Source organism: Carcharodon carcharias, chromosome 2 (assembly GCF_017639515.1).
Source record: "Carcharodon carcharias isolate sCarCar2 chromosome 2, sCarCar2.pri, whole genome shotgun sequence".
Taxonomy (NCBI): Eukaryota; Metazoa; Chordata; class Chondrichthyes; order Lamniformes; family Lamnidae; genus Carcharodon; species Carcharodon carcharias.
Window position 1 is genome coordinate 115,494,801 of NC_054468.1, and position 17,307 is coordinate 115,512,107.

The window sequence follows — 17,307 nt, forward strand, 5'->3', positions numbered from 1 at the left end:
GGTGGCGCGTTGAAGGGTTTTTATTTCTTGGTGTTTGTCGAATGATATTCGGCAGTGGGCGGGGTGGGCAGAGATACGTGAACCGGAGCAGTTGGCGCATGCGCTGCACGAGTCCTGTTTGAGCCGGCGGCGGATTCGAAACGGTTAGTGCGCGAGGGGGGTGGGGGCGGGGGAGCAGGGGGGGTGGGGAGGGGAGGGGGAGGGGAGGAGGGGAGGGGAGGGGGAGCAGAGGAGAGGGGAGGGGGGAGCAGAGGAGAGGGGAGGGGGGAGCAGAGGAGAGGGGAGGGGGGGGAGCAGAGGAGAGGGGAGGGGGGGAGCAGGAGGGTGAGAGGGGAGGAGGGGGGGAGCAGAGGAGAGGGGAGGGGGGGGGAGCAGAGGGGGAGGGGAGGGGGGGGAGCAGAGGGGGGGGAGCAGAGAGGGGGGGGAGGGGGGGGGAGCAAGAGGGGGGGGGAGGGGGGGGGAGCAGAGGGGGGGGGGAGCAGAGGGGGGGGGGGGGGGGGGAGGGGGGGGGGGGGGGGGAGGAGGGGGGGAGCAGATGGGGGAGGGGGGGGAGGGGGGGGAGGGGGGGGGGGAGCAGAGGGGAGGGGGGGGGTGAGGGGGGGGGGGAGGGGGAAGAGGGGGGGGGAGTGGGGGGGAGCAGAGGGGAGGGGGAGGGGGGGCGGGAGGGGGGGGAGGGGGGGGGGAGGGGGGAGGGGGGAGGGGGGGGGAGGGGGAGGGGAGGAGGGGGGGGAGGGAGGGGGAGCAGAGGAGAGGGGAGGGGGGAGCAGAGGAGAGGGGAGGGGGGGAGCAGAGGAGAGGGGAGGGGGGGAGCAGAGGAGAGGGGAGGGGGGGAGCAGAGGAGAGGGGAGGGGGGGAGCAGAGGGGAGGGGAGGGGGGAGCAGAGGGGAGGGGGGGGAGCAGAGGGGAGGGGAGGGGAGGGGGGGAGCAGAGGAGAGGGGAGGGGGGGAGCAGAGGAGAGGGGAGGGGGGGAGCAGAGGAGAGGGGAGGGGGGGAGCAGAGGGGAGGGGAGGGGGGGAGCAGAGGGGAGGGGGGGAGCAGAGGGGAGGGGAGGGGAGGGGAGGGGGGGAGCAGAGGGGAGGGGGGGAGCAGAGGGGAGGGGAGGGGGGGGAGCAGAGGGGAGGGGAGGGGGGGAGCAGAGGGGAGGGGAGAGAGGGGAGGGGAGGGGGGGAGCAGAGGGGGGGGAGCAGAGAGGGGGGGGAGGGGGGGGGAGCAGAGGGGGGGGAGGGGGGGGGAGCAGAGGGGGGGGAGGGGGGGGAGCAGAGGGGGGGGAGGGGGGGGGAGCAGAGGGGGGGGGAGGGGGGGGGGAGCAGAGGGGGGGGGAGGGGGGGGGAGGGGGGGGGAGCAGAGGGGGGGGGAGGGGGGGGAGCAGAGGGGGGGGAGGGGGGGGAGCAGAGGGGGGGGGGAGGGGGGAGCAGAGGGGGGGGGAGGGGAGGGGGAAGCAGAGGGGAGGAAGCAGAGGGGGGGGGGGAGGGGAGGGGGAGGGGAGGAAGCAGAGGGGGGGGGGGGAGGGGAGGGGGAGGGGAGGGGGGGAGGGGGGAGCAGAGGGGAGGGGAGGGAGCAGAGGGGGGGGAGGGGAGGGGGGGAGCAGAGGGGAGGGAGCAGAGGGGAGGGGAGGGGAGGGAGCAGAGGGGAGGGGAGGGGGGGGAGCAGAGGGGAGGGGAGGGGAGGGGGGGAGCAGAGGGGAGGGGAGGGGGGAGCAGAGGGGAGGGGAGGGGGGAGCAGAGGGGAGGGGAGGGGGGGAGCAGAGGGGAGGGGAGGGGAGGGGGGGGAGCAGAGGGGAGGGGGGGGGAGCGGAGGGGAGGGGAGGGGGGGGGAGCAGAGGGGAGGGGGGGGGAGCAGAGGGGAGGGGGGGGGAGCAGAGGGGAGGGGAGGGGAGGGGGGGGGAGCAGAGGGGAGGGGAGGGGGGGGAGGGGAGGGGAGGGGGGGGAGCAGAGGGGAGGGTATGGGGAGGGGGGGGGAGCAGAGGGGAGGGGAGGGGGGGGAGGGGAGGGGGGGAGCAGAGGGGAGGGGAGGGGAGCGGGGGGGAGCAGAGGGGAGGGGGGGGAGCAGAGGGGAGGGGGGGGAGCAGAGGGGAGGGGAGGGGAGGGGGGGGAGGGGGGGGAGCAGAGGGGAGGGGAGGGGGGGAGCAGAGGGGAGGGGGAGGGGAGGGGGGAGGAGGGGGAGGGGAGGGGGGGAGGAGGGGGGAGGGGGGGGAGGAGGGGGAGGGGAGGGGGGAGGAGGGGGGAGGAGGGGGAGGGGAGGGGGGAGGGGAGGGGAGGGGGAGGGAGCAGAGGGGAGGGGGGGGGAGGGGAGGGGGGGGAGCAGGGGGGAGGGGAGGGGGGGGGAGCAGGGGGGAGGGGAGGGGGGGAGGGGGGGGAGCAGGGGGGAGGGGAGGGGAGAGGAGCAGAGGGGAGGGGGGGGTGCAGAGGGGAGGGGGGGGAGGGGGGGGAGCAGAGGGGAGGGGGGGGGAGGGGGGGGGGGCAGAGGGGAGGGGAGTGGGGGGAGCAGAGGGGGGGGGAGCAGAGGGGAGGGGAGGGGGGGGAGCAGAGGGGAGGGGAGGGGGGGGAGCAGAGGGGAGGGGGGGGAGCAGAGGGGAGGAGGGGAGGGGAGGGGGGGGAGCAGAGGGGAGCAGAGGGGGGGGAGCAGAGGGGGAGCAGGGGGGAGCAGAGTGGAGGGGAGGGGGGGAGCAGAGGGGAGGGGAGGGGGGGAGCAGAGGGGAGGGGAGGGGGGGGGGAGCAGAGGGGAGGGGAGGGGGGGGAGCAGAGGGGAGGGGGGAGGGGAGCAGAGGGGAGGGGGGGGAGCAGAGGGGAGGGGGGGGAGCAGAGGGGAGGGGAGGGGGGGAGCAGAGGGGAGGGGGGAGGGGAGCAGAGGGGAGGGGGGGGAGGGAAGCGGGGGGGGAGGGGGGGGGGGAGGGGGGAGCAGAGGGGAGGAGGGGGGAGGGGGGGGGAGCAGAGGGGAGGGGGGAGGGGAGGGGGAGCAGAGGGGAGGGGGGGAGCAGAGGGGAGGGGAGGGGGGAGCAGAGGGGGGGGGAGCAGAGGGGAGGGGAGGGGAGGGGGGGAGCAGAGGGGAGGGGGGGGGAGCGGGGGGGAGCAGAGGGGGGGGGGAGCAGAGGGGAGGGGGAGCAGAGGGGAGGGGAGGGGGGGTGAGCAGAGGGGAGGGGAGGGGAGGGGGGGGGAGCAGAGGGGAGGAGGGGGGGGGGAGCAGAGGGGAGGAGGGGGGGGGAGCGGAGGGGAGGGGGGGAGGGGGAGGGGGGAGCAGAGGGGAGGGGAGGGGGGGGAGCGGAGGGGAGGGGGGGAGGGGAGGGGGGGAGCAGAGGGGAGGGGAGGGGGGGAGCAGAGGGGAGGGGAGGGGGGGGGAGCAGAGGGGAGGGGGAGGGGGGGAGCAGAGGGGAGGGGGGGAGCAGAGGGGAGGGGAGGGGGGGGAGCAGAGGGGAGGGGGAGGGGAGGGGGAGCAGAGGGGAGGGGGAGGGGGGGGAGCAGAGGGGAGGGGGGGGAAGGGGGGAGCAGGGGGGAAGGGGGAGCAGGGGGAAGGGGGGAGCGGAGGGGGGGAGGGGGGAAGGGGGAGGGGAGCGGAGCGGAAGGGGGGAGGGGGGAGCAGAGGGGAGGGGGGGGAAGGGGGGAGCAGGGGGGAAGGGGGAGCAGGGGGAAGGGGGGAGCGGAGGGGGGGAGGGGGGGAGGGGGGAAGGGGGAGGGGAGCGGAGCGGAAGGGGGGAGGGGGGAGCAGGGGGGAGGGGGAAGGGGGGAGCGGAGGGGGGGAGGGGGGAAGGGGGAGGGGAGCGGAGGGGAAGGGGGGAGGGGGAAGAGGGGAGGGGGGAAGGGGGGACGGGGGAAGGGGGGAGCGGAGGGGGGGAGGGGGAAGGGGGGAGCAGAGGGGGGGAGGGGGGAAGGGGGGAAGCAGAGGGGGGGAGGGGGGAAGCAGAGGGGGGGAAGGGGGGAAGCAGAGGGGGGGAGGGGGGAGGGGGGAAGCAGAGGGGGGGAGGGGGGAAGCAGAGGGGGGGAAGGGGGGAGCAGAGGGGAGGGGGGAAGGGGGGAGCAGAGGGGGGGGAGGGGGAAGGGGGGAAGCAGAGGGGGGGAGGGGGAAGGGGGGAAGCAGAGGGGGGGAGCGGAGGGGGGAGGGGGGAAGGGGGGAGCAGAGGGGGGAGGGGGGAAGGGGGGAGCAGAGGGGGGGAGGGGGGAAGGGGGGAGCAGAGGGGGGGAGGGGGAAGGGGGGAAGCAGAGGGGGGAGCGGAGGGGGGGAGGGGGGAAGGGGGGAGCAGAGGGGGGAGGGGGGAAGGGGGGAGCAGAGGGGGGAGGGGGGAAGGGGGGAGCAGAGGGGGGGAGGGGGGAAGGGGGGAGCAGAGGGGGGGAGGGGGGAAGGGGGGAGCAGAGGGGGGGAGGGGGGAAGGGGGGAGCAGAGGGAAGGGGGGAAGGGGAAGGGGGGAGCAGAGGGGAGGGGGAAGGGGGAGCAGAGGGGAGGGGGGAAGGGGAAGGGGGGAGCAGAGGGGAGGGGGGAAGGGGGGAGCAGAGGGGAGGGGGGAAGGGGAAGGGGGGAGCGGAGCGGAGGGGGGAGGGGAGCGGAGGGGGGAGGGGAGCGGAGGGGGGAGGGGAGCGGAGGGGGAGGGGAGCGGAGGGGGGAGGGGAGCGGAGGGGGGAGGGGGAGGGGGAACAGAGGGGGGAGGGGGAGGGGAGCGGGGGGTGGGGGGAGGGGGACAGAGGGGGGAGGGGAGGGGAGCGGGGGGTGGGGGGAGGGGGAGGGGAGGGGGGAAGGGGAGGGGAGCGGGGGGGGGAGGGGAGCGGAGGGGGGAGGGGAACAGGGGGGAGGGGGAGAGGGGGAGGGGAGAGGACCAGCGAGGAGGGGGGGAGGGGAGGGGAGAGGGGGGAGGGGAGAGGGGGGAGGGGACAGCGGAGGAGGGGAGGAGGGGAGGGGGGGAGGGGAGGGGAGGGGGGGCGGGTGTGCGAGTGGAGGGGGGGAGGGGAGGGGGGTAGGGGGGGCGGGTGTGCGAGTGGAGGGGGGGAGGGGAGGGAGGCGGGTGTGCGAGTGGAGGGGGGGCGGGTGTGCGAGTGGAGGGGGATGGGTCTGCGAGGGGAGGTGGAGGGGGGCGAATGTGCGAGGGGAGGGGCAGGGGGAGGGGGAGGGGGCGGGTGTGCGAGGGGAGGGTAGGGGGGCGGGTGTGCGAGGGGAGGGGGCAGGTGTGCGAGGGGGAGGGGGGCAGGTGTGCGAGGGGGAGGGGGGGCGGGGTGTGCGAGGGGAGGGGGAGGGGGCGGCTGTGCGAGGGGAGGGGGAGGGGGCGGGTGTGCGAGTGGAGGGGGATGGGTCTGCGAGTGGAGGTGGAGGGGGGCGGGTGTGCGAGGGGAGGGGGGCGGGTGTGCGAGGGGAGGGGGGCGGGTGTGCGAGGGGAGGGGGGCGGGTGTGCGAGGGGAGGGGGGCGGGTGTGCGAGGGGAGGGGGGCGGGTGTGCGAGGGGAGGGGGGCGGGTGTGTGAGGGGGAGGGGGGCGGGTGTGTGAGGGGGAGGGGCGGCTGTGCGCGGGGAGGGGGAGGGGCGGCTGTGCGCGGGGAGGGGGAGGGGGCGGGTGTGCGAGGGGAGGGGGCGGGTGTGCGAGGGGAGGGGGAAGGGAAGGGCGGGGGCGGGTGTGCGAGGGGAGGGGGAGGGGGCGTGTGCGAGGGGAGGGGGCAAAGGGGAGGGTGTGTGGTGGGAGGGGAGGGTGTGTAGGGGGAGGGAAGGGGTGGGCGTGTGGGGGAGGGAGGGTGGGGAGGGAGAGGGGGCCGTGGGAGGGAAAGGGGGACGTGTGAGGGGAGGGAGGGGCGGGTGTGCGGAGGGGAGGGGTGGGGGGGAGGAGGAGGGTGTATGCCGGAGGGGGGCTGTGTGAGGGGAGGGCGGGGGAGAGGGAGGTGGAGGCGGGGAGGGCGGGGTGTTGAGGCGAGGGCAGAGGGGTGGTGGGAGGGGTGAGTGCGGTGGGGTTGGGGGGCTGGAGAGGGGAGGGAGGGGTGTTGAGGGGGGGCAGGGTGTGTGAGGGGAGGGCGGATGGCGGGGGGGCGGTGTGAGGTTAGGGCAGACGGCGGGGCGGGTGGGGGAGGTCGGGGGCTTGTGAGAGGGGAGGGTGGATGGCAGGGGGGTGAGGGGAGGGCGGACGGCGTGGTGGGCGGGGGGGAGAGGGGAGGGGAGAGGGCAGTTGGGGAGATGGGAGGGTGGGGGGGGAGGTCAGATGGGAGGTGGGAGGGTGGGGGAGGGCAGAGGGGTGGCGGGAGGGCGAGGGTAGGGCGGGGGGGGTGAGGGGAGGGTGGGGGAAGGGATTGGGGGGGAGGGCATGGGGGAGGTTGGGAGGAGGACGGAGGGGTGGGGGAATGCGGTGGTGTTGGGGGGGGGGCGGTGGGGTGAGGGGGTGTGGGGGAGAGCGGAGCGGGGAGGGCACGGGGGTGAGGTGAGGGAAGGGGGCAGGGATTGAGGGGGATGAGGCAGGGGGTGAGGGAGGTTGGGCGAGGGGGTGAGGGAGGGAACGGGGTGCAGGGTGTGATAGGGTCCCCCTTGTCCTCACTTATCACTCCACCAGCCTCCGCATTCAAAGGATCATCCTCTGCCATTTCTGCCAACTCCAGCATGATGCTATCACCAAACATATCTTCCCTTCACCCCCCGGCAGGGATCGTTCCCTCTGGGACACCCTGGTCCACTCCTCCATCACCCCCTACACCTCAACTGCATTTGTTGGTCCCAATGTGGTTTCCTCTGCATTGGAGAGACCAAACGCAGACTGGGTGACCGCTTTGCAGAACACCTTCGGTCTGTCCACAAGCATTACCCAGGCCTCCCTGTCGCTTGCCATTTCAACACTCCACCCTGTTCTCATGCCCACATGTCCGTCCTTGGCTTGCTGCATTGTTCCAGTGAAGCTCAATGCAAACTGGAGGAACAGAACCTCATCTTCCGACTAGGCACTTTTACAGCCTTCTGGAGTTCAACAATTTTAAATCATGAGCTCTCTCCTCCATCTCCCCCCCCAACTTTCCAATCTCCACCCCCCTCCCCTCCTTTTTTTCCAATAATTTATTAAGATTTTTCTTTTCCCACCTATTTCCATTATTTTAAATGTATTTCCATCCATTGTTTTATTTCTACCTTTTAGCCTTTTTCAATTCCTTCACCCCACCCCTCCCAAACTGGGGCTATCTGTACCTTGCTTGTCCTGCTTTCTACCCTTAATTAGCACGTTCTTTAGATAATATCAGCACCTTCAACACCTCTTTGTCCTTTTGTCTGTGACATCTTTTGGTTATCTCCACCTATCACTGACCCTCTATCCAGCTCTACTTGTCCCACCCTCCCCTTAAACCAGCTTATATTTCACCTCTCTTCTATTTTTACTTAGTTCTGTTGAAGGGTCATTCGGACTCGAAATGTTAACTGTGCTCCTCTCCGCAGATGCTGCCGGACCTGCTGAGTTTTTCCAGGTATTTTTGTTTTAGTTGCACCTTATGTGCTGAAACTCAGATTGACGAGGTCTGAGATTCTGAGTAATAAAAACGTGTTGATGGGTATGATTAAGTCAAATTATAAACATGTGTTTCAGTCACTGAGGCCTTAAAACTAATCACTTCAAGGTAATCGTGATGTTTGCATAAAAATTTCACATGATGTCTAATCATAACTTAAGTTGTTGCTTTCGTCCATTTTCAGAAAGTTTCAACAATAAGTTTTTGCTAAAACAAATACTGAGATCCAAATTCAAGTGCCTTTGAACTACAGGAACTTTGATTGAATCAGGCCCACTTAATTATTGATATTGTACCTATCAACCATCAACATTTGACTGCTGCTGAAAGGATGGGGAGAATGGCAATGATTTAGGGGGAACAAAGTCAGGAACCACTCTTGGTCGACAGCTGCCTATTCTAAGGCTGTTTCATACATGCTTATCTTTGGTGTTTCTGAGCTCATTTCTATTTCTATCCAAAGGGAAGAGAATCCTAGGGAATCTGAAAGCTATTGGGGAATTACACTTGGAATTATTCTTTGTTATATTGTGGCATAACTATTGTTTGCTTTGGAAGACTGCGGAGAAATCAGAAAGAAATAGGCTGGATTAGATTCTTGTAAGAAATGTGTAGGGTAGTTTGTGGCTTTGTCCAAGATTGCAGAGCAACCTAAGAGCCAAGAGTAGTCTGCTTTCAGCAATTTTCATAAAACTGTTGATCTAGTGGTCATTGAGGTCCTGTCTGAAAGATCCCAGGAGACTATTTGAATGAAGAAAAGCACGTATGATGGCCAATATTTGCCCCCTTAGCCATCATCACTTGATTATCTGACCATCTATTTTGTTGTTTGTGGAACCTTGCTGTATGCAAATTGGCTGCCACATTTCCTACATTACAACTTTGGCTACAACACGAAAATACTTTGTCCGTTGTGAAACTCTTTGGGGACATCCTGAAGTCTGGAAAGGTGCTCATGAACAAGCAGGAAACTATGAGAGTACGCAGCCAATGTTTGAATTTCACGTGGGATATGTCACCCAACTCCAAAGCTTTGTGTCAGGATGGATGGAAGAACTTACTAGAAAGTGCAAGTTGTTATGTTCTTCAATATTTTATTTGCACTGTAAACAATGGGTGTAATTTTAATCTGTGCAGTGAGTAGTCTCCTTGCCTCTGAGTCAGAAACTCTGGGTTCAAGCCCCGCTCCAGGCCTTTTGGCTAAGGAGCTTGAGTATCAACTTGTAAATGCTTCCAACATACACCAATAGCAGGTGATAAGAATGGAAGAGATTCCTGGTCAGCCGTGTGATGGAAAGAAGTTGGAGCCTCGACCATCACATCCATAGCTCCAGGGTACAATATGCATGTAAAAGTATATGTCACCACAGCAACTCAGACTCTTTTGGCTTGGTGGGGGTGGGGGGGGCGCGATTGGCTCAGTTGGCTGGATGGCAGGTGTAGATCAGTTGGCTAACAGCATGAGGTTCTATCCCTGTTCTGGCTGGGATGGATTCAGGTCCTGTCCCCTTGCCCTACCCACAGTGAAGGCTGTGGTGCTGTGGGTAGTACCTGCCTTTGAGCAGAGAACTCATAATTTTAACCTAATCTGGCTCTGGGGAAACTGATGGGATCCAATCCATCAGTTTTCTACTGGGAATGTTGGATTAAAATTGCTCACAAGCAATAGATAGCCATTTGAGGCCATTAGGCCCCTCAGCTGCACAGACTGGAATTTTTCAGCCAGCAAGTTGGCCCCCTGCAGTGGCCAAAACACAGCCAGAGAAAGGAGATGGCTGTCTGGCAGCAGGGTAGGGGGTCCAGCGCTCTATTTAACTATTTAAGCATTCCCTCCCATGCCCCCCACCCTGGCCAACTTACAAATGGCCATAGGCCTCCATGTAGAGGTGGTCTGGCACTTGTGGCCATTTGTATTCTCAAAAGATTTTAAAATTACTTAGTGTTCCCTCACCTTGGGGTGCCCTTATCTCCTTTACCTGCATTGGCAGGTTGCAGTTTCTTAATGCTGGAGGGTCTCCTATTGGTCCACCAGTGTTGAGAGCCTGCCACCATCCTTAATTGAATAGTGAGCATGCTCTCTGGCCATTAATTGGCCAATCCAATTAAAATTGTGTTGGGCATCTCACACCCATGCCATGATATGTTGGGATCTGGAAATGTTCCTTACTTTGGTGTCCTGACCCCAAAGCAAAAATCCTGTCCATGGTGTGTATATTTGCACCTAGGATTTCCCCACCCCCTTAATATGCAGCTGTGCCATACCAAAATAACAGTCGAATGGCATTTGGAGTGGGACTCTTCCTGGTGTTGCTCTCATGTAACTGCCAGTGGTTGGTCATGGACTATCAGTGGCAGACTTGTGAGAGAAGGACACCTGCCTATTTTCTTTAGTGAGGGACTGCAGGTGGTGCAGAGAGATTACAAAGGGTAAAGCTAGATTTTTTTTAAACTAGAGGAAATGAATGTTTTATGCAGTAAATATCGGGATCAGAAACTACATCAGAGCAGTTAAAAAAAAAATGTATGCAGTTTTATAAGCAATGAATATTTGATGCCAGTGCCAACCAGAATGGGTTAAGTTGAAGGATTATACATTTGATCTGGTCACTTGGATTCAGTTTTGCAGAAATCCTTTGACTATACCTGTATATTTTTAGTCCGCATTACAATTTCTATAATTGACAGGCTGTAAGATGCAATTTTTAATAAGCTGAAGCTTGATCAGCCTGTTGTCATCACATTATCATAGAAGTCAGTTAATATTCATTGAACCAGAACACACCATATCAACAGTAGTTTAACGTATGAGAAGTATTCTGAGTATTTTTTATGTTCCGAATTTCTCAAGATTCCAAGGCCTGGATTAAGATGAAGCCATGGAGTCTCTGGGAAGCTTTCAAAATGGTGGGTGGGACCCGGATCTAGTTCCACCCCCATATCCGACCGATCCTATTTTTGCCAGTGGGAGAACGAAGGTGGGATGTGACTCCCAATGTGGGATTCTTGAATTCAACAGGGCAATTTGAACTCAGTGCTTTACCACCCACGGAAACTTGAACTCCTGTGTGAACTAAGCTCAACCAAAATGGGAGTAGGGGTACTACAGTTGGCTTCACTGTTTTCTAGATTCTGGTTGGGAAAAGGTTCTTTGTATTCAGTAACTCCTATTGGAAGTGTAGATGTGTGGATGTCAGGTGAGCATGATTGGATTCTGTCATGATAATCCTTGCAGTTGACTAATCAATTGACACTCGTTAAAGCTCAGACATGATGGAACCTGCAAGAGTTAAGGGAGACTGCTCACCATAATTCTAATCCTAGCAAGAAGTCCATGCTTTCAGAAAGGGGGAAAGTGAAAAGAAATTGGCAACAAAAATAATGCAAGGCAAAATTTCCAAATTGAAGTGTTATTCTCATTTCTTAACAAGACCATGCATTTATATAGTCCTTTTATTGTAGTAAAATATTAAATAAATTTCATACTGACAACGAAATTGAATTGCCAATTTAGAGGCTTGGGAGGTGACCAGGGTCTGTCTGCGATCAAGTTGACTCCAAAATGGCATGTCTGGTAATGGTAGTTTGGAACGGAGTCAATCTTCCATGAGGCAGATTCAGTAATCTGATATCTGAGTTCGTCAGGCCTTCAGTATTTAAGGGCTTGTCAATGAATGACCAGCCAGCCTGGCTCATTGATAAGACTTGGAGGAGCAAACCTTGGAAGGACTGGGATTCTCATCACTTGGCTCTAGATGACTGCAAGACAATGCCATAATTAGTAGGTTTGTCTAGCTGGACAAGTGCTCTGTGCTGATGCATACCACACGTTCCAGTATAAAGGCAAAAAGCATTTGAATCATCATTTAAAAAGCAATCATGAACTCTATACTTCTCATTTAAATAGCACAATTTTAGCTGGTTAAACTCCAACTTTTGCACACAGGGAGCATCTATTAACTGTCGTGATTCAGATGCACATGGCAAGGGTTGCAGATTTAAAAGGTCAATATGGAATTCAAGCTAAGTGGTTTCTACCTAAAAAAAAACTGGCTTGAGCATTCTCTACATGGTGCAACCTGAAATATGGTAACTTGACAAAAGTTAAAGGAGGTAGACATTTACTGGTAATGATACTATTCACAAATTAGTAACAATTAGTCTGCTTAGAGTTAATTACTATTAATGATGCTGTGCAGCCTTTGTTATTTCTAAATTGTGATAAATTCCAGAAATGTTTGAATTGTTATTGACATATTTTGAAAGGTTTAAAGAGAAATAACTTATTTATATAGCGTCTTTCACATCTTAAGGATGTCCAAAGTGAGTTGGTTTTGAGGGGTTGTTACATTTTTTTGTGTGTAGCTCGATGCCACAAATAGTAAAACAGACAAAGCTTTGATAGTTGAGTGATAGAGGTTGGGGTCCAGGACACCGAGAGTTCCCTACTCTTTTAATAATTCCATGAGATCTTTCATGTTCACGTCAACCATCCAGGTGTGGCCTGGTTTACCATTTCATCAGAAAGACTGCAAAATCAGAGTGCTCCCTCTACTGCACTGAAATGTCAGCCCAAAACATGTGCTGATGTTTTTGAAGAGGTCTGAAACCCAAAATCTTTTGACTCCTAGATGAAAGTGCTACAGATGAGCTAAGTTGGAACTTGGTGTTTAATATATTATTTATATTTAATATTTGGTTTGTATTTTCTTTTTACAAACTGTTTTCTATCCTCACTTAAGTTGGCTGTCCTGTTGCTTGAATGAGATGATAGTAATTTATTTAACTACTATAAATTGAAGCAAGTTATCTTTCTGTTGCAGTGATGCCGTCAAAGAAATTTGTCCTTAAGGTAAGGCTACTTAAACTTTCCTTGAATGATATTTTTTCATGTCTTAGATTATCTCCACTGGGCACTGACTGAGGCTGCCAGAGACTTCTTAAATTAAGCACAAAATTTGCTGTCATAATGTAATTATTTTCTTCAATGTTCCCATGCAACATGAAAGTAATTCTCCTGTTCTTGAAATTCTACTCCAACATGCATCACTGACTTCATGAGCAAAGGGTAAGGGAAGATATCTTTCCCACCTCATCCTAGCAAAAAAACAGCTTTATATAATAGAAAATGCAGCATTTTTAAATGGTTGCATTAAAAAAAATGATCGCAGTTGTTTTGGTGAACTCATTTCTGTCCTTAGTCCTGCTAAACAAAATAACTCATAACAGAATAAAGTTGATGAGCTGAGGGCACAGGCATATGGCAGGATGATTTCATTGCTATAACGGAAACTTAGCTTAAAGAAGGGCAAAAGTGGCAGCTCAACATCCCTGGACATCGAGTTTTCAGGCAGAATAGAGAGGGGGGTAAAAAAAGGTGGGGATGTAGCATTATTGGTTAGAGAAACAATTACAGCTGTGAGAAGTTATGTTATACTAAATGAAGCACCAAATGAGGCCCTACAGCTTGAGCTCAGGAATAAAAAAAGGGGCAGCCACATGCTGGGAGTGTGCTGTAGACCCCCCCTCCAAAAAAAAATAGTGGAAGGGAGTAAGAAGATCAAATATGTAGGCAAATTCCTGAATGCAAAAACAATGAGGCAGTAATAGTTGGAGACTTCAACTACCTTATTGTCAATTGGGATACGAACTGTGTGAAGGGTGCAGAGGACACAAATTTCTTGAACTGCATTCAAGAGAACTTCTTCAGCCAACATGTAACAAGCCCAACAAGAGGGGGCGCAATTCTAGATTTAGTTTCAGAAAATGAAGTTGGGCAAGTGGATGAAGTTGCAGTGGTTGACCATTTTGGAGATAGTGACCATAATACAGTTAGATTTAGCATCATCATGGAAAAGGACAAAGATAGGACAGGAGGAAAAGTTCTAAATTGGGGTACGGTGAACTGGTGAAAGTGGATTGGATACAGCTACTAGAAGGAAAAACAGTGTCAAATCAGTGGGAGGTATCCAAAAGCGAGATTCTACGGGCCCAGTGTAGACATGCCCCCACAAAAGAAAAGGGTGGTACTGCCAAATCTAGAGCCCCCTGGTTATCCAGGAACATATAATGTAAGATAAAGGAGAAAAAGAGAGTTTATGACAGTCACAAAAAGCTTAATACTGTAGAAAGCCTAGAGGAGTATAGAAAGTACAGGGATGAAGTAAAAAAGGAAATTAAGAAAACAAAGAGGATACAAAAAAACATTGGCAGGTAAGATCAAAGAAAACCCAAAGATGTTTTACCAGTACATTAAGAGCAAGAGGATAACTAAGGAAAGGGTAGGGCCTATCAAATGTACATGGTAACTTGTGCATTGATGCTGAAGATGTGTCCAGGGCTCTCAATGAGTATTTTGTCTCCCTCTTCACTAAGTAGAGGGATGATGCAGACATTCGCATTAAAGAGGAAGAGTGTGAAATATTAGATGCAATAAGTATAATGGGAGAAGTAGTACTGGAGGGACTGGCATCTTTTAGGGTGGATCACCAGGGCCAGATGGATTGTATCCCAGGTTGTTAAAGGAAGCCAGGGAAAAAATAGCAGATGCTCTGAGAATCATTTTCCAATCCTCACTAGATACAGGTAAAGTGACAGAGGATGGGAGGTCTGCGAACGTTGTACCAATACTTAAAAAGGGTGCGAGGGATAGGCCAGAAAATTGTAGGCCAGTCTGTCTGACTTCGGTTCTGGGCAAATTATTGGAATCAATTCTGAGAGACAGGATAAACTGTCACTTAGGCATGGATTGATCGGGGTAGCCAGCATGGTTTTGTTGGGAGAAGATTGTGACTTACTAACTTAATCAATTTTTTTGAGGAAGTAACAAGGAGAATTGATGAGGAAAGTGCAGTGGATGTTGTCTATGTGGATTTTAGTAAGGAACTTGACAAGGTCCCACAAGGCAGACTGGTCAGGAAAGTGAGATCCCATGGGATACAGGGGAAGATGATGAATTAGATTCAAAATTGGCTCAGTGCCAAGAAACAAAGAGTACTAGTCAATGGATGTTTTTGTGAGCGGAAAGCGGTTTCCAGTACCATTCCACAGGGCTCATTGTTGGGGCCCTTGCTGTTTTTTATATGTATTAGTGATTTGGGCTTAAATGTGGGAGGCATGATCAGGAAATTGCAGATGATGCAAGATTTGGCCACGTAGTTGATAGTGAAGAGGACAGCTAATGCCTCCAGAATTATATCAATGGTTTGGTTGAGTGGGCGGAAAAGTGGCAAATGGAATTTGATCCAGAGAAGTGTGAGGTAATGCATTAGGGAGGGCAAATGAAGCAAGGGAATACTCAGTAAATGGGAAGATATTGAAACGGGTAGAGGAAGTGAGAGACTTTGGAGTACATGTCCACAGGTCCCTGAAGGTGGCAGGACAGGTGGATAAGGTGGGAAAGAAAGCATATGGAATGCTTTTCTTTATTGGATGAGGTATTGAAAACAAAAGCAGGGAGGTAATGCTGGAACTGTATAAACGCTGGTTAGGCCACAGCTGGAATTTTGTGTACAGTTGTGGTCACAACATTAGAGGAAGGGCATAATTGCTGTGCAGAGAGTACAGGGGAGATTTACAAGAATGTTGCCAGGGCTTGAAAATTGTAGCTGTGAAGAAAGATTCGATAGCCTGAAGTTGTTTTCCTTAGAACAGAGGAGGCTGAGGGGTGACCTAATTGAGGTGTACAAAATTATGGGGGCCTAGATAGGGTAAACAGGAGAGACCTATTTCCCTTAGCCGAGGGTCAATTGCCAGGGGGGTGTGGTGATTGGTAGAAGGATTGGAGGGGACATGAGGAGAAACATCTTCACCCAGAGGGTGGTGGGTATCTGGAATTCACTTCCTAAACTGACGGTTGAGGTGGAAACGCTCAGCTTATTTGAAAAGCACTTGGATCTGCACCTGAAGTGCTGTATCCTGCAAGGCTATGGACCATGTGCTAGAAAGTGGGAATAAAAATGAGCGGTGTAGACACAATGGGCTGAATGGACTCTTTTTGCACCATCGCTTTTCCATGGTTCTATCCTGGAATACAGTTCCATGGGTTCTAATAACTCTCTAGCAAGTCAATCAACTGGCAATTGTTCAAGTTTGAGACCAAACAATGAATTCGCCAACTATTCTACAATTATGAGCAGGAGCATCACTTCTAATGCTGTAGTGAGATTTTGTTTAGCTGCTGAGAATTACATAGAATGTATAGCACAGAAACAAATCATTCAGCTTAGACAGGCCGTGCCAGCATTTGTACTCCATTTGAGTTTCCTCCATTCCTTATTTATCTAAGAGCTTATTCCCTTCTCCCTCATGAGATTATCTAGCTTCTCCTTAAATGTTTCTATACTGTTTGGCTTAACCGACAGCTCCGGGGGGTGGGGAAGGGGGGGGTGGAAATTCCATGCCAAGGGTCCTAAATCTCATGGGACACCTAACGATGGACAGTTAAGTGCTTGACTCACCCCGCATCTACTTCCCTTGGACTTCTAGGTGATAGAAGTTATCTGTTTGGAAGGTGCTGTCAAAGGACCCTTGGTGAGTTGCTGCAGTGCATCTTGTAGATGGTACACACTGCTGCTGCTGTACGTCGGTGCTGGAGAGCATGAATGTTTAAGGTGGTGGATGGGGTTCCAATAAAGCGAGCTGCTTTGTATTGTATGTTATGGAGCTTCTTGAGTGTTGTTGGAATTGCACTTACCCAGGCAAGTGGAGAATATTCCATCACACTCCTGACTTGTGCCTTGTAGATGATGGACAGGCTTTGGGAAGTCAGGAGGTGAGTTACTCGCCACAGAATTTCCAGCCTCTGACCTGCTCTCGTAGCCATAGTATTTATATGGCTGGTCCAGTTCAGTTTCTGGTCAATGGTAAACCCCAGGATATTGATTCTGGCAGATTCAGTAATGGTAATGCCATTGAGTGTCAACAGATTACCACAGACCCAGAGAAAGTGAAGGCAATAAAGGAATTCTCGCCACCTAGAAATATAACAGAGCTACAAAGGTTTATGGACATGGTCAACCAACTAGGTAAATCCCTGCCTCACTTAGCCCAGATAAATGAACCCCTCAGATATCTTTTTGACAGGACCAAGTGTGCTGGAGTGAGCATCAGCAGCAGTCATTCGAACAAATCAAAATGATGCTAACACCCTCAGAGGTCCTAGCCCACTACGAACTTGAACTTCCCACGCTTGTGGCAGCTGAATCATCTGCAGCGGGACCTGGAGCAGTGCTATTCCAGGTCCAAAGTGATGGCAAAAGAAGTTCTATTTACTTTGCCAGATTATTCAATGAGATTGAACAGCACTATGCTGTTAGCGAAAAAGAAGCTCTCATAGCGACTTGGGCATGTGAGAAATTCTCTGATTATGTACTGGGCCTGCAGTTTAAGATTGAGACCAATCATAAGCCATTAGTAACTTTGTTGAACACAAAAGAAATCACAAAGATGCCACCCAGGATTTAGCAATTCTGGCTTAGTCTCACACGATGCGACGCTACTATGGGATATGTATAGGGTAAATATCAGACTACGACCGATACACTGCACTGTCCAGGATGCCTGCCACTTACCCAACAAAGGAAGATAAAATCTTCATTGTTGAAGTTGAAGCCTTCACAGCTTTGACTGCCTGATACTTGCTGGCAACAGACCAGAAGTTGTGTGATATTCATGCAGCCCGAAGGCAAGATAAAAAGTGCATCCAAATTCGTACATACTGCCTGGACAGATGACCACAGTACATTCCAAACAGCCCTATCTTGAGGCAATATTTCAAACAGCGTCATAGAAGACCCTCTAGTATGTGATGCAAGAGTGATGATACCACAAGCTCTCTGCCTGGAAGACCTCCAGAAGATCCAC

The 17,307-nt window shown here is 55.6% G+C and overlaps 1 protein-coding gene across 3 annotated transcripts in view; it reads left to right on the plus strand.

The window, feature by feature from the left end:
- Positions 1–17,307, plus strand: part of LOC121269707 (SLX4 interacting protein) — a 115,358-nt gene continuing 98,051 nt past the window's right edge. The window contains exons 1-3 of one of the 3 annotated variants that reach the window (XM_041174551.1): positions 1–143; positions 7,376–7,404; positions 12,267–12,295. In XM_041174551.1, coding sequence (XP_041030485.1) covers positions 12,269–12,295 — 27 coding nt within the window. In that variant the 5' untranslated portion in view covers positions 1–143; positions 7,376–7,404; positions 12,267–12,268. Of the gene's footprint in view, positions 144–7,375; positions 7,405–10,366; positions 10,422–12,266; positions 12,296–17,307 lie in introns of those variants that run through there. The other 2 variants (XM_041174543.1, XM_041174560.1) reach the window with 2 other exon arrangements.